A 14,261-nucleotide genomic window follows, 5' to 3' on the forward strand; every position below is an offset into this window, starting at 1 on the left:
CCTGCTGTCCGGGTCAGATTATACAACAAACATCAACTATGGTCAAAGAAAGTCACTGTGTTCTGAACTTTAGAACATCTGTTTGAGCAAAGTGTACAGATGTGGGGAGAGAGCTTTACAGACTAAAGGAATAAAGTTCTGCTGCATCATTCTCTTTAGGTAGAGGTCAAGCAAGGGCTAAATACCACTGACACCACTATCAGTGCGTAGTTATCAGCATGTAGGAAACAGTCATAATAGGCCAACATGTCAACAGAAGACAGTAGACTTATAGGCCACTAGAAGTCGACCGATTGATCGGTTTTGCCGATTAATCACCACTGTTAACCGATTGCTGGAACTATAAGTTATCCGCAAAAATCCAAACCGATAGTTTTTCCTGGTTGCGGGAGTGGCTGAGAAACTCCCGCTGTCATTATACAATACGAGAGCAGCCTCCAGAGGCGAACTAAAAACTGACAAATATTGTTGATTTATTTAAAGTGTTTTTTTGATTCATTTTGGATGATAGATCTATTATTATTTTTTATTTGGAGTGTTACTTTTTAGTTCAGTTTGGATGTATATATTTCATTTACTTTCATATTTATTAATAATTTATGTGTGTGTGTGTGTATATATATATATATATATATATTATATAATTTTTTGTTTTGTTTCCTTTTTCATCATACAGATGTCGTGGCGTATGTGGACGTGTGGTCGGCGAGTAAAACGGAGAATTACTCCGATCCCTTTATTCAACAGCTTCGGGATATGGGCGCTCAAGTGAGAGAACTTGCTGAATGTTTTCGCACATGTTTTCATATATGTGAAGTTGCTAATCGATATGATTTTCTCACGCAATTCCAGGTGTGTAAAACACTCAACAAACAAGTCACCCATGTAGTGTTTAAACATGGCCATCAAGCCACGTGGAATAAAGCGAAGAAAATGGGTGTGAAGATCGTGTCTGTCCACTGGGTGGCCAGGTAAGCTTAAAAACTGACAAGCTGTAGTCTATACCAGCTCTCAGAAGCATGGACTTTGGGTGCTACAATTTTAAGGAGCATACACGATGTGATGTAAACGGTGACCTCATGTTAAATGAAATGATTTAATAATAGTTTGGATGCTGACCGCTTTCATACATTAAAGCCCCGCCGCATTAGCAGGGGTGAGAGACAATTTGAGTGTTGGAAATGTGGGCAAAGCAGTGCGATGCGATTTATAAATGTACAGTTGGACAAAAAGGATTATAAACTAACTTTACCTGTCTCGAATATTCATTTCACTGCTGTCTAAACCTTTATATCTGCTGGACACTTATTTAAAATAACTCATAATATCCTAATTATGATAAATCAGACTAGAGGTCCCAAGAGTTGCTGTTTCATATAATAAGAATCAGCAATAATGATATTATATAACATCGCATAGTATAAGCGTCATCTAAAAATGTCTTTACATTTTTTTACATAGACATTTTTTTACATATTTACATAGACAGGGCTGGGCGATATGACGATATCATTTCAGCATCACAGTATGCTTTTCTAAAATATCGTGGAGATCATGATATCTTTTTATTAACTGAAAAAATAATAATAATTGCAAACTGACTAGAGGAGCTAATGTTATGCTTAATTTTTTATTTTTTTTTTACTTAATCTATCTTTTTTTCCTCCGATGTTAAATATATTTTTAATTTCTTTTAATAAATAAAAAATATACTTTTAAATATAAAAATGAAACAAAAAAAAAACTATTACTGGCAGTTTGTGAGCAAACCTGTACATCGTGATGCATATTGTGTATCATAGAAATCGTGATATGATATTTTTGGCATATCGTCTACCCCTACTTTTCAATAACATATTCATCTCAAATGAATCAGGCATCATGATAGAACAACATAGCTAAAGCTTCCGTGATGCTTCAGGTCTGTGGTTTATCTCAAATCCAAAATCACAGTTGATCTTACCGAAATTCAAAGTTGGACACACAAAATCAAGTTGTCCTGAGCCGTGCAGTTACAAGCATAATTAAACCTTTTTCTTTTCTCTCTCTCTCTCTCTCTCTCTTTTCATTTCATATTTGCAGACGTTAATACCCAGACAGCATATCAGCATCCAGTTGATGTTTCAGGCATGCTTCTGCAGAGATCTGATTACCGGTGTGATGTTAATACTCACCCCCAACCATCTCTCTTGCATAATTTAAATCAGTAATTCATCATCCCTATTCCAGTATGGAAAAACGTTAAGCATTCTGGACATCTAACTAATAGATTAGTCCCCTGCGCTGTTACCGTAGAGCACGTTTGAGACGTTTAATGGATAGCGCATGTATAATGCACAGCTGCTTCAGCGCATGTTAGCATTTCTTGGTGGTTTGATTTATGTTGTCTGGGTAGACAACTGAAGATCCATCATTGTAGTAAGTAAACACTGCCAGATCTGCTGCAGTGACTAGCAAATGTGGATGTGAAAATATGTCAGATTAGAGCTTAATCTGGTTTGGTATCAAATTGACCAATAAACTGAATGCCCGTAAGGTACCTGTAACCCATTCTGAATGACTATATCCCATAATCATCTTAAATGACTTGTTTTTACCAGTTACTTTGAACTTTGTAATTGCACTGAGAAAGAATTTTCCCCTCATATATAGTCAACAAGTGTCATTCCTTATTTACTACCGCTGACTACTAATTTTATGGCAAGAGTCTGAACCCTACAATCATTACAGTAGGAAATATATATATATATATATATATATATATATATATATATATATATATATATATATATATATATATATATATAAAATATAAAATGCCACAAAGGTACTATAATTTGCCAAGTGTGGTAGTCAGTCCCACGAGCTCCGAACTCCCCGATATTGGGCGTCACTTGCAATTTTTCTAAATGACCACAGATTTTCCACAAATTTGGGCCTCATGACGCATCATGTGACGTCATCACAATGCGCATTCAGCCAAAGCCCTCTTCGATTCACGTGCGTCAAACATGAGTACAGCTAAAAGGTCTGATTTAACCACAAACGCCACTCGAAAGGCCGTGCAAAACAATTTTGTGCCGTTGGAGTTTCACCAATTCAAGTAGTTTTCCACACAAAAAAAGCACAGTTGCATCACAAATTTTTGAAAAAGCCACAGCAAAATCGAGCATTTCTGGCCACAACAAAACTCAAACACAAAACCCTGTATGGACTGAGTAGTAATCTGACTGTGTGCACAATGTATACCATGTAGGACATGTAATACTTATAAAAAAAAAAATAAAAAGGCAGCTGTTCAGTGTCTCAGTGAATTCACATTATTTTACTTTGCTAAATCTTGAATTGGATTTCAAGCTGATGCTAGACATATTGACAAGTAGACATTCTTGCCATTAAAGGCCAGTACGTTGTCTATTCTGTGCAGGTGCAAAGAGAACTGCGAACACGCCGATGAACACCTCTACCCTGCTTACAATGAGGAGTCCCAGCTTAGTCACTTGAAAAAGAAAACAGTAAGCTGATTGGTCTAGCCCTTTCCTCTGTCTGCTTTGTCATCTAGTATTTACTGTAGAGCAGATTCAGTATGAGAAGGTGCTATACAAACAAGGAATTATTGTTATTTTCCACTTAAACATAATATGCATCTAGATGTCAAGGATTTAATCTTCTGGTGGTGTTTTTTGTTTGTTTGTTTTTAGCACCGATGCATGCAACCCAGGGACATTCCTCTAAGCACCCCTAAGCGCTTGAAGAGAAAGCTAGACAAAATGATGGAAGAACTGGCCCGCTCTTCTCCCGTAGGCAAGAAACGAAACGTTTTTCCTTAGCGTCTTTTCTCCCGTCCGCAAACCTGCTAACCTTTTTAAGTCGTTTACATTTAAGGCACTCTGCATTCAAACACCGGAGTGCACTTAAAATATACAGCAATGAAAACAGCTGATGAGCCAATGGACATACGAGTCTGGAGTGATTGGCAGTTGCACAGGTGTTTTGAACTCTCTGATCTGAACTGACACCTTGTGGAAGCCCCGCCCCCTTCCCCTAATCTACTATGATCTCCCGTTATCAGATTATTCTCATAATCATTTGACCGTGTGCTCTCTTAAGTGTGAAAGCAGCAGGAGCTGGAAAATCGCTCCAAATCTTTAAGCTCGTTCATCAATCAGCACAGACGCATTCGAACAATTCGACTAGACGTTATTCCTCTTCGGGGTCGGCAGGTCTGCTTCGGTAGGACTCGACATGACATGTATGCTTGTACAGTTACAGATCCAGACACATCTCCGTTCATTATTGATGAGGAGAACGGGATAGTGTACAGTCCTTCTTCTAAAAGGGCTGACACCATGGCTCAGCGGCTGAGGGAAATGAGAGCACAGCGAGAGAATCTCTCTCCTACTGGTATGTCTACATGTTTTTTTTTTTTTCTTTCAGATGCCTGGAGCATTTGATTTATCCATTCCCAATATCATTTTTCATACAGATTTTCTTTTTATCAGCTTCTCAAATGCAGGGCTCACCAATGGATGACTCTACAAGGCCATCTTTTGGGGGCACGCCCACAGACTTAAACCTACTGCTATTGGGTGAGGCCATAGCTCTCTAATTTGTTAGTGTGTGTATGATATAATTAAAAGTTAACATCAGTATACAATGGAATTATGAATCACATATACGTTATGTATGTAAGTAAATTCTATTTAATGATATTTCTGTTTATCGCCAAATCATTGCATTGGTTTTGTGTGTGTAACCAATAAAATTTGATTTGATTTACTTTGATTTCATACAGAGGAAGAAGAGGAGGCTTCGGATTGTTTGTCCCACACCGGTGAGAAAGATTTGCACGAACAGCACAAAAAATTTCCGACTAAGAAGACGTCTAACAGACATGTTGAGAAGACACCTCCTGACTTGGATGCGGGTGTGCGGTTCAGCTCTTCAGGTGTTAAACTACCAGTTAAAGTCCCACAAAATAAAAAGCGAAGCAGATCCTGTTCGGAAGTGACGAAACAGTCTTCTTTAGATTGTTATGTGAATGCGGTATCGTCAAAAAACCCAGCTTCACTTATGTTATCTGAGCCTAAAGCCGGAGCAACAGAAAAGCCTAGACAGTCATTAGGCAATAGGGAAAAATCCCAAATCAGTTCCTCTGTGAGCAGTATGGAAACTGGAGTAAGCCAAATTCCTCAAAGCAGAAAAGAAATAAAGACCTACAGTGACTTGGGTGATCGTGACGGAACACGTTCGCCGAAATTTGCTTATTCGTCTAAAAGCAAAGACCTGAAGATTAAGAAGGTGTTTGATAAAAAAAAGCAAGCGGACGTGCCTGGTTCTGGTGACCGTTTCGATGCTCGTAACAATAACGACAATGACGACAATGACGACAGCGTGTTCGAGGACTACTTCACTTCAGTCAACGACGCACCAAAGCGGAAGGTCTTGGTCGTTCACTCGGCTTCTGACGCAGAGCGTTTACCTTCTTTCGACCTGGAGCCTCTGAACAGAACAAGACGTAAGAACCGTTTGCAGGAAAATTGCAGCAGGAACACCAAATCCAACACCTTAAACAATGGCGGCATCCCGGAGGAATCGGGCCCAGCAGAGGAAGAAGAGTTCCCTGCACGTATGGGTGCATCTCTCCCGGTTCCCAAGGAGTCCGTATTTGAGAAGCCTGAGCAAGAGCCTGCTGCAAAGAAACAGAGGAGGAGAACCAAGCAGAACTCGTTTACTCTTTCAGAAAGTAAGGATGATTGAAAGCTATCCAAACATCCCTGAACTTATTTATAGTAGACATCATTTATGAATGTAAGACAATACCATAGTATTATCAACTGTACAAACATAATTGAAAATAATGTACACTGATTAGAACTTGTGTACATTTGTTTAGCTTAATTACTAGTTCCAAATAAAACATTTCATTGATCTTGTGTATTCTGTATCACTGTGGAAGCCTAAGGCGATGCTTGAGAGTGCTTTTTGAAAGCACTCAACTGCACAGATGCACCTGTGGTGTGCTGCTCTAGTCTAAAGAGTTTTTTTTTGTTGTTGTTTTGCGTATTTTCATCTGTAGGCACACACAGTAAAAGCACTTCAGATGGGCTCACTGACAGATGTACTGAATTGTGTAGCGACATGAACACAAAACGGATTGTGAAAATGGATAAGTACATGAAGGTAAAGTAATTCGAGCTCCCACATTTTCTTTTAATAAATAAATAAAATCAAGCCTGTAGTGTAGTTTCCCATTTATTCATTCATCTTTTCATTCAATGCATGTGCCGGATTGTTCACAAATCGTTTATACCTTATCTAAGCAATGGACAACTGAAAGGGTAGTATATCTGAAACGGTCAGGGAGGGAGGTTACACTTTGGCAGAGCTCCATTTTTTTGTTTGTGAATATAATCATGTGAAATGAGAGATTGTGAACGTGTGCTTTCTTACCTCCGGTTTCCTGACCAACACCCAAAAGTATATGAAGATATTTGTTTATGTATCTTTTCAACCAAAGCGTAAGTTGGAATACGGGTTCCCCAAGTGTATGACTCGAGAGCGCTTTTTAAACTCTGCCCTTCCGTCTCTATGGAGCATTGCAGCACGGTTCAGAAATGGAGCATAATAACTGGCTTTGAAGAAAGAGTCGTTGTTTTGCCTCTCTCTTTTGTTGCCTTCTTGACTTCCTGTGTGTGTTGTCTTTACTTCTGGGACATTGCACCTGGTTGAATCCTCCTTTCGCTCTCCTTCAGCCACGACGAAACTCTCTCTCTTGTTCGCTGAGTGGCACAAGGGGCTTTTCATCTCTCCGTTATCTTTATTTGATTTTACTTCTATATGACCTGTGTCCGAGAGCACATTCAGTCATGTCATGAGCAGGTGAGGAGCTCGATTGTTCCACGGAGCTGCATTGTGCAGAGGTTTTGAGACGTGGCCGCTTGACGTCACCTCCAGAAGTGTTAAAAGGAGTACACGAGCAAGTATTTTGTTAGCTTGTATCAGCGTAGATCAAAGAGAAGGACTGGGTGACCTCACGCCGGAGCCCGATGTCTGGTGTGATAAGTGATTCAGAGGATCAGATCTGTTCTTCGGAGAATGAAACCTCACTGATGGGACGGTCGTGCTTGCAAAAGGTTAATTGGAGATGACGCAAAAAGTTCACTTTGGGTCCAGATTATTAGCAATCTTCAAAAATGCCTCTATTTTCATTCTTGTCAAGTCAATCAGGAACGCTAGGATTAAATCCTAAAAATAAATAACATGCTCACCCCATTCCCGTTAAACCAATCAGAGAACATGGTGCAGCTCTTGCGTTTTAAGATTTACGAATAATGTCTTCTGGACATTTTTGTAGTAGCTTTTTTGAGCAATTCCGATATGTTCATGTTCTTGGTTTTGAAGCACTACAGTATAGCTCTGGCAGTACGCTTAGGGTCCTTAGGTGTTGCAATGTCTACACCAGTCTCAAGTGTTTGACTCAAGTCAGTCTCAAGATTGCCTTTATATTTGGCTTCATCTGTTTTCATCCCTCACCCCTGGCCAGTTTCCCATTCCTCGAGTTCATGCTGAGGAAAAGCATCCCCACAACATGAAAACGATGCTACCACCCCCATGCTTCGCCCTAGGCATGGTGTTCCTGTGGTATTGCTTTTCTGCCAAACATAGCACTTTGCGAGTAGGCCAGAAAGTTCATGTTTGGTCTCTTCAGACCAGAAAACCTTTTCTGCATATTTGCTGAGTCTCTAACATGCCTTTTTGGCAAACTCAAATATTTGTTTTTAATCATCTTACCACTCTTCGATAAACTTGACCTGTGGGAGCTCTCCAGCTTTATCACAGTTACCCTTGGCCTCTTTGTTGCTTCTCTACTTAACGCCCTCACTATTTAAATTCTCTATTGTAACACTACAAAACACAGAAAGGTTAAAAGGGAGAATACTTACGCAAGGCGCTTTACAGAAAGCCAAATGTAGATTTAGATCCCTAAAGCTGTTTGGTGATGTCTCTTGTTAAACGCATTATACAACTAAAATGAAATCGAATTGAACCCAAGCTGTGCCTATTTGTGTCAGTTTTAGAAACGAGTAAATAGATGGGACTATTTGCTGTTTCGGTTGTATGCAGGAATAAGAATTACTATAAAAGCAGTGACTGTGTTGACACAGCGATAGTGTAACAGCACTGCTTCAAACTGTTTCTAGACTGAAGACTGTCTTGTTAGTTTCTGACATCATTAATGAAACTGAATTCTAGCACCACAACCCTTTTTATTATTATTGTTCTTGGTAAAGGGAGTTGTGGCTGGGTTATTGGACCGTTCTCTGAACACTACAGCGCAGGTGCTTGTGATCGGGCTCATCCTGACAGCTTTCGTATGATCTCATGGCTGAGTCGGTGACCCATAAGAAAGAAAGGTGGAGGAATTGAACCACAGCTGTGACAAGTACAGTATGACCTGCAGTGTCAAAACAGCAAGAAGTGTCGAATTAAATCAGAGACGACACCAAAGCCCAAGCATGAACTCATTGTATGTTGCACTAAGGGGAAATCTTGAAACGAGACAATTGGCTTGATAGGTCAAGTGCTTTATATAGCGTGTGGCTGCTCCCTGAGTACATATGCAGTTTGAGCGCCCTTTCACTTTGAATAGAGGCCTCAATCATATCAGAGTGCATGAACCGGCCACCATGCTCGCTGTGTCATACCCGAAAGTATTTCCTTCATTTGTGCTTGGGCGTATTGGAAACGCGCGTTTTAAAAGGAGTTCACACCAACGCTTGGGTTCATGCTCTATTGCACTGTAATGCTGGTTGGTGCGAGATGTATCTCCTGTTACAAAACATGTCCAGGAACATGCTAATCATAAAATCATCATAAAAGCGATTCCGTACGCTTTCCATACACGGGAATGTTTTTTCGTTTCTGCTTGTTTTTAAGCCGCTTGTTTTCAGCAGAGCATTGTAAAGGAAACGCGTAAAAGCCTTAATGAACGATGACTGAAATCCACTGCCGTTCTTCCTGACTTAAGAGAGTGCGTTTTGGCTGTTCGAGTAAATAGAGTGCACAAACAGGATAAGACCTGACAGAGCTTAAAATCTCGTGCTAATTCATTTGTTATTATAACAACACGTCTCCTGACAGTAACGCGAGCTTTAGTTCGAACGATAGATTCGATTGAACGTGCTTGTTCTAATACGGTATGGTTTCTAGACTGGAGTAGCAACAAATTCGCTTGTATGTCTTGTAAACAAAGCCTAATCAATGATGCGGTGATATTTATTGGAAGATTTTTATTAGCCGTGTATACTACCAAATAGTCTCTGGTGTCGGCGCTTTGTGACGATCATTACGTTTTCTGCTGTGGGAGGGTCTTCAGGTTGGTCATGTGATTTCTGGTTCCTTGGTAACGACTTCTTTTTCTTAGCTTCAAGATTGAGAGAAGGAACGACTGTTTGTATCTGCAATAACATAAAAGATAACAGGACCTAACTTGTCTCAAGGGCGTTCTACAATGTTAAATAAAACTATCAACATCCCATCGTCATTTTTTTTATTTCTTACTCATAGCATAAATTGTTCCAGTGTTTTTGTCAGGCATCAGTGGTAATAGTGGAATAGATCATGATTGTTGGTAAAGGTAATATTTGAACAACAATTCTTGCATAGCTTGTTAAAGCATTCTTGTTCGACTCGGCATCCGTGAAGGGGGGGGCAGAAGAAAGGATTACTTCAGTGTGAAGAGAACATCCTCTTTCTAAATGCTGGTGATCATATAGGCACTGACCCAGAAGTGAAAGGAGTGCTTAGTCACATCACTAAAAGTAGAACAATATACCAGCATTCAATAACACGCCGTGTTTTTGTAAGAGAAGTCTTTCTAGGTCAGATGATGACTGAAGAATGGGCCAAAAACAACAACAAAAAAATAATAAAAAGGCTTAGCTTTTCAAGATCTTGAGTTATAGCTGCAGCTCTGATGGTGCTGACTTGAGTAAAGAGCTTTCTTCTGTAACCCAGACCCAGTTTAACACAGAATTTTGGTTTCACGGATCCACAGGTTTATACTTGGCTCATGAGTTGAAGTCATATATGAAAATGTAGTTTGTTATATAATTTAACAGACTTCCAAACAGGTTAATCAAATGGCAGTTATGATTGCTAAAGTCATAAAGTTTTACATGCATACGAGCACATACACGATTAGGAGGCACGTCTGTGCACCTGGCTGCACGGTTGTCAATAACCATATCAATAAACATGTTATGTATTATGGAAATGTTTTGACTTTTCTGTGTGCTGATGGAGCCGAACCCCCAACTTCCTGTGGTGGGAGCAGAGAGGAAGCTGTGTGTGTGTGTGTGTGTGTGTGTGTGTGTGTGTATGCATGCCTCTCGCTCGTGCTCGCACCGAGGACCTGCCATCGTGGGGCCAGAGTAGAGTACTCGGAGTACGTTACTGCTTTTTCCCTTCTTCATGGCCTTGGACTTGTGTTTCCTCTCCACTCACCAAATACGCAGACACATCCGGCATGTGTTTCTCATGCGGGTGTGTGATCTGCTGTGGTGTTTACCGTGTTGCCTACCAGTAACATCCCTAATCAGAAAGCGAGCTCGTTATTGCAGACCCCTCCGGAAGTATTTGAACAGCAAAGCCGATTCTATTGTTTTCGCTATTATACGTTGAAAACATTTGGGTTTGAGATCCAAAGATGAATATGAGGCGAACAATCAAAAATTCAGCTTTCATTTCCTCCTATTTATTCATATCTAGAAGTGTTGCACCTTTCGTTTGAACACACCACCTTTTTCTTTTTTCTTTTCAAGTGATCAAAAATATTGGAACACATGCACTGTTAAATTGATTTCTTTAAAAACAACTTCATTTACTTTAAGACTATCTGATTATTCCATTACTTTTGTGTGCCTAAAAATTGGGTAGTCTGATAAAAAAAGGTGCCGTGTTCTGACTTGTTTAACACGTCTAAATGTATGTATGAGGAAATGAAAGCTGAAATTCTGATCTATCCTCTCATAGTCATCTTTTGATCTCAAACCCGAACGTATTCAGTGTATAACGAGAACAAAAGAATTGGCGGCCTTTCCGTTCCAATACTTTTGGAGGACATTGTATATTAGCCATGTGGAGAATTCTTGGTTTGTCATGTTCTGAATGATTACTGGTTGATATTTACATAACCCTAATTTTAATGGTTTTTTTTCCTTTTCAGAAGAATAGAACGTTAGTAATGACTAGCATGCCGACTGAGTAAGTATGTTTAACTAGCTACCAACCTATCACACATTTTAAACATTGTTAATTGGATTAGTTAATAATAACTTGTATTACAGTGTTATTGAATTCTCGAATCAGAAAGTGTGGATTAATTTTTTCTGACAGTATTTCCGTCTACAGTTCAAATGATGGGTTTGTATTAATGCACTTTTTAAAAAAAAAAAAAAAAATTGTTTCTATAGTAACAGCTCAAATAGGGATAAGACTAATAATAAATAGATTTTTTTTTAAATATGTACAATGAATATGGTAACATTTTCTGTAATGTTTAACATTTTTTGGAAGAAGTCTCCAGTGTCAGCTCTTTGTAACGGTTATTCTTTATTCCAAATGATCTGGCACGTTTAGTTCTTGTTTTCTTGACTTCTACGGTCAGTCAGAGTCCACTGATGTTTTCAAGGAACTAGCTGAGGTAGATGGACAGAGAAATTTGTCCGTTTTCATCGCTGAACTCATACGCTAGTGCAGCATGTCTGATTAAAGACTAAAATGGCATATACGCTCTTCAGCAAAGGTGACTTTCAAAATAGTAGCACACAAAATCCGTCTTCATGGTTTTTTTAAAACCATGAATTTCTTTAGTTTGCTACTTTGCTGCTGCTTTAGTTTTCTTTTAAAAGAAAAAAAAATCTAATATTTACATTATTTTTTGTGCCTTTTTTTGCAGAAAACTACTTGAATCGGCGAAATTACAATTGCGCGAAATCATTTTGCACGGTCTTTCACAGTGATGTTTGTTAGTAAATGAGACCTTTTAGCTTCACTCGTGTTCGACGCCCATGAATCAGAGGGTTTTTGGCTGAATGCGCATTTTGATGATGTCGCATCACGCGCCTTGGCCCAAATCTGCGGAAAATCTGTTTTTAAATTGCAATACTGTGGAGTTTGCTTGATTCTGCTTTGATTTCTGCGATCGGGAAAATCCTGGAGGGACTGGGAGTTCGAGCGATGTTGATAATATTAATCAGTCAAACAAAAAGAGGAGATTGAGTTTGTCTCACAACCCCATTTGTATATCAGCTGACCCACAAGCTAGGGATCTAACTCGTCTCCTGAACGTTCCACAACATTACACGGAACGATAAATAGTTAAAAAGCACGAGGTGTCGTCGATTTAATTAATGAAATGTTGCCGTGATTGGCGGATTGCTGTAGAACAAGAGGAATGCAATGTTTCATGCCTCTTTGAGTACAATAGTATAGCAAGTTGTATTCTTTTACCACACTAACACCAAGCATGATCTCATGGTCTCATTAGGAAACAGCAGACGGTCATACAGGTGGTGAACTCTCTGGGCGGCTTCACTGTGGTTGACACTGTGTGTGAGAGCACGACGCACGTGGTGTCCGGGAGTCCACGACGCACCCTCAATATCCTACTGGGCATCGCACGAGGATGCTGGATTCTCTCCTTTGAATGGGTGTGTGCTGCTTTGTCTGCTATACTTCATGTCCCGGAGCTGCGTTATACAATTCCACATGGGAACTGAATAAAATCTAAGCTAATGAGAGTGCTGTATAGTTTAACTTCAACACGTATTTCCACAAACATCTATTTTTCCTCAAACAGAAGTTTCCCCTATAATTAATTCATTAATTTAGTGAAGCCTCCCCTGAAGAGAAGAACAGCTCAGAGCATCTTCCTGTAGTGTCTTACAAAGCTTGAGAATCTTGTACCTTACTTCAACTTGGAGCATGTCGAGCTTCTTTACATTCTTAGCTTTGTGTATTCAGACTCGTCTTCAAATCCGATTCGGTTCAGTCCAGCAGTAACCTCCAGCCAGAGGTAGCCATGTCCATGTCACAAAAGTCTCTGGATCACTAGCTGTAAAACAACCCCAAAACACCATCCTCCATATTTTACACATCATATTTTATATATATATTTTTTCTTTAGGAGTGTCAGTAGTTTTCCATACATGGTTTTGAGAGAAAGTTACTTTAATATATATATATATATATATATATATATATATATATATATATATATATATATATATAATATAATTATTTTTTTTTGCTTATGAAAGAAAAAAAAAGACAAGGTCAAACTGAATTTTTTATTTATTTTTTTCCCCCTCCTAGATCTTATGGTGTCTGGAGCACCGGCAGTGGGTCCCAGAGGAGCCGTATGAACTATCTGATCAGTTTCCTGCTGCACCGGTAAGCTGAATCAAATTATATTTAAAGTGCTCTCGCATATTTAATGATATATTATTTAATCACAGAGTTAAGGTGTGGTTTATTTACTTGCATATGCATTAGTCACACGCATTAGTCTGCTATTAACACAGCTTGCATTATCATTTCACTCACTGGTTATACTTGTTATTCGGAACACCCGTACGCATGTTCATTAATGCAATTATCCAATCATGTGGTATCATGAGCCCAGTGCATAAAGTCATGCAAATACAAGTCAGCAGTTCAGTTTCTGTGAGAGTCTGCGCCAATTGTAGCCTCAGATTTTGTTCTCGACTGATAGGAGTGGACCCCGATGTGGTCTTCTCCTGTTGTAGCACGTCCACCTCAAGGTTGTATTGTGTATTCTGAGATGCTTTTCTGCTCAACACGGTTGTAACGAGTGGGTTATTCGAGTTACAATAGCCTTCCTGTCAGACTGAACATTCTACTCTGACCTTGCTTATCTGAGGGATGTTTTTATGTTTTAACTAGAGACTGTTGTGTGTGAAAATGCCAGATCGGCAGTTTCTGAAATACTTCAACCAGCTGGCACCAACAAGCACGCCATGGTCCAAGTCACTGATATCCCATTGTCCGTGTTCTCATATTTGATGTGGACGTTAACTGAAACCCTTGGCCTGTATCTGCATGATTTTATGCACTGAGCGGTGGCCACACGATTAGATGATTGGATGATTGCATGAAGCATGTGTATAGGTGTTCCTAATAAAGTGACTCTCTGCTCCCAATTGGATGAGTAAGTATTAGCTTTTGATGAGCAA

The 14,261-nt window shown here is 39.4% G+C and overlaps 1 protein-coding gene across 1 annotated transcript in view; it reads left to right on the top strand.

The window, feature by feature from the left end:
• mcph1 (microcephalin 1) overlaps positions 1 to 14,261 on the top strand; it is a 38,985-nt gene that overhangs the window by 2,163 nt on the left and 22,561 nt on the right. The window contains exons 3-13 of the mRNA XM_053620511.1: positions 677 to 768; positions 853 to 971; positions 3,428 to 3,515; positions 3,702 to 3,804; positions 4,273 to 4,404; positions 4,503 to 4,589; positions 4,796 to 5,746; positions 6,080 to 6,183; positions 11,231 to 11,268; positions 12,554 to 12,716; positions 13,381 to 13,458. Coding sequence (XP_053476486.1) covers positions 677 to 768; positions 853 to 971; positions 3,428 to 3,515; positions 3,702 to 3,804; positions 4,273 to 4,404; positions 4,503 to 4,589; positions 4,796 to 5,746; positions 6,080 to 6,183; positions 11,231 to 11,268; positions 12,554 to 12,716; positions 13,381 to 13,458 — 1,955 coding nt within the window. The remainder of the gene's footprint in view (positions 1 to 676; positions 769 to 852; positions 972 to 3,427; positions 3,516 to 3,701; positions 3,805 to 4,272; positions 4,405 to 4,502; positions 4,590 to 4,795; positions 5,747 to 6,079; positions 6,184 to 11,230; positions 11,269 to 12,553; positions 12,717 to 13,380; positions 13,459 to 14,261) is intronic.

Source organism: Ictalurus furcatus, chromosome 3 (assembly GCF_023375685.1).
Source record: "Ictalurus furcatus strain D&B chromosome 3, Billie_1.0, whole genome shotgun sequence".
Classification (NCBI taxonomy): domain Eukaryota; kingdom Metazoa; phylum Chordata; class Actinopteri; order Siluriformes; family Ictaluridae; genus Ictalurus; species Ictalurus furcatus.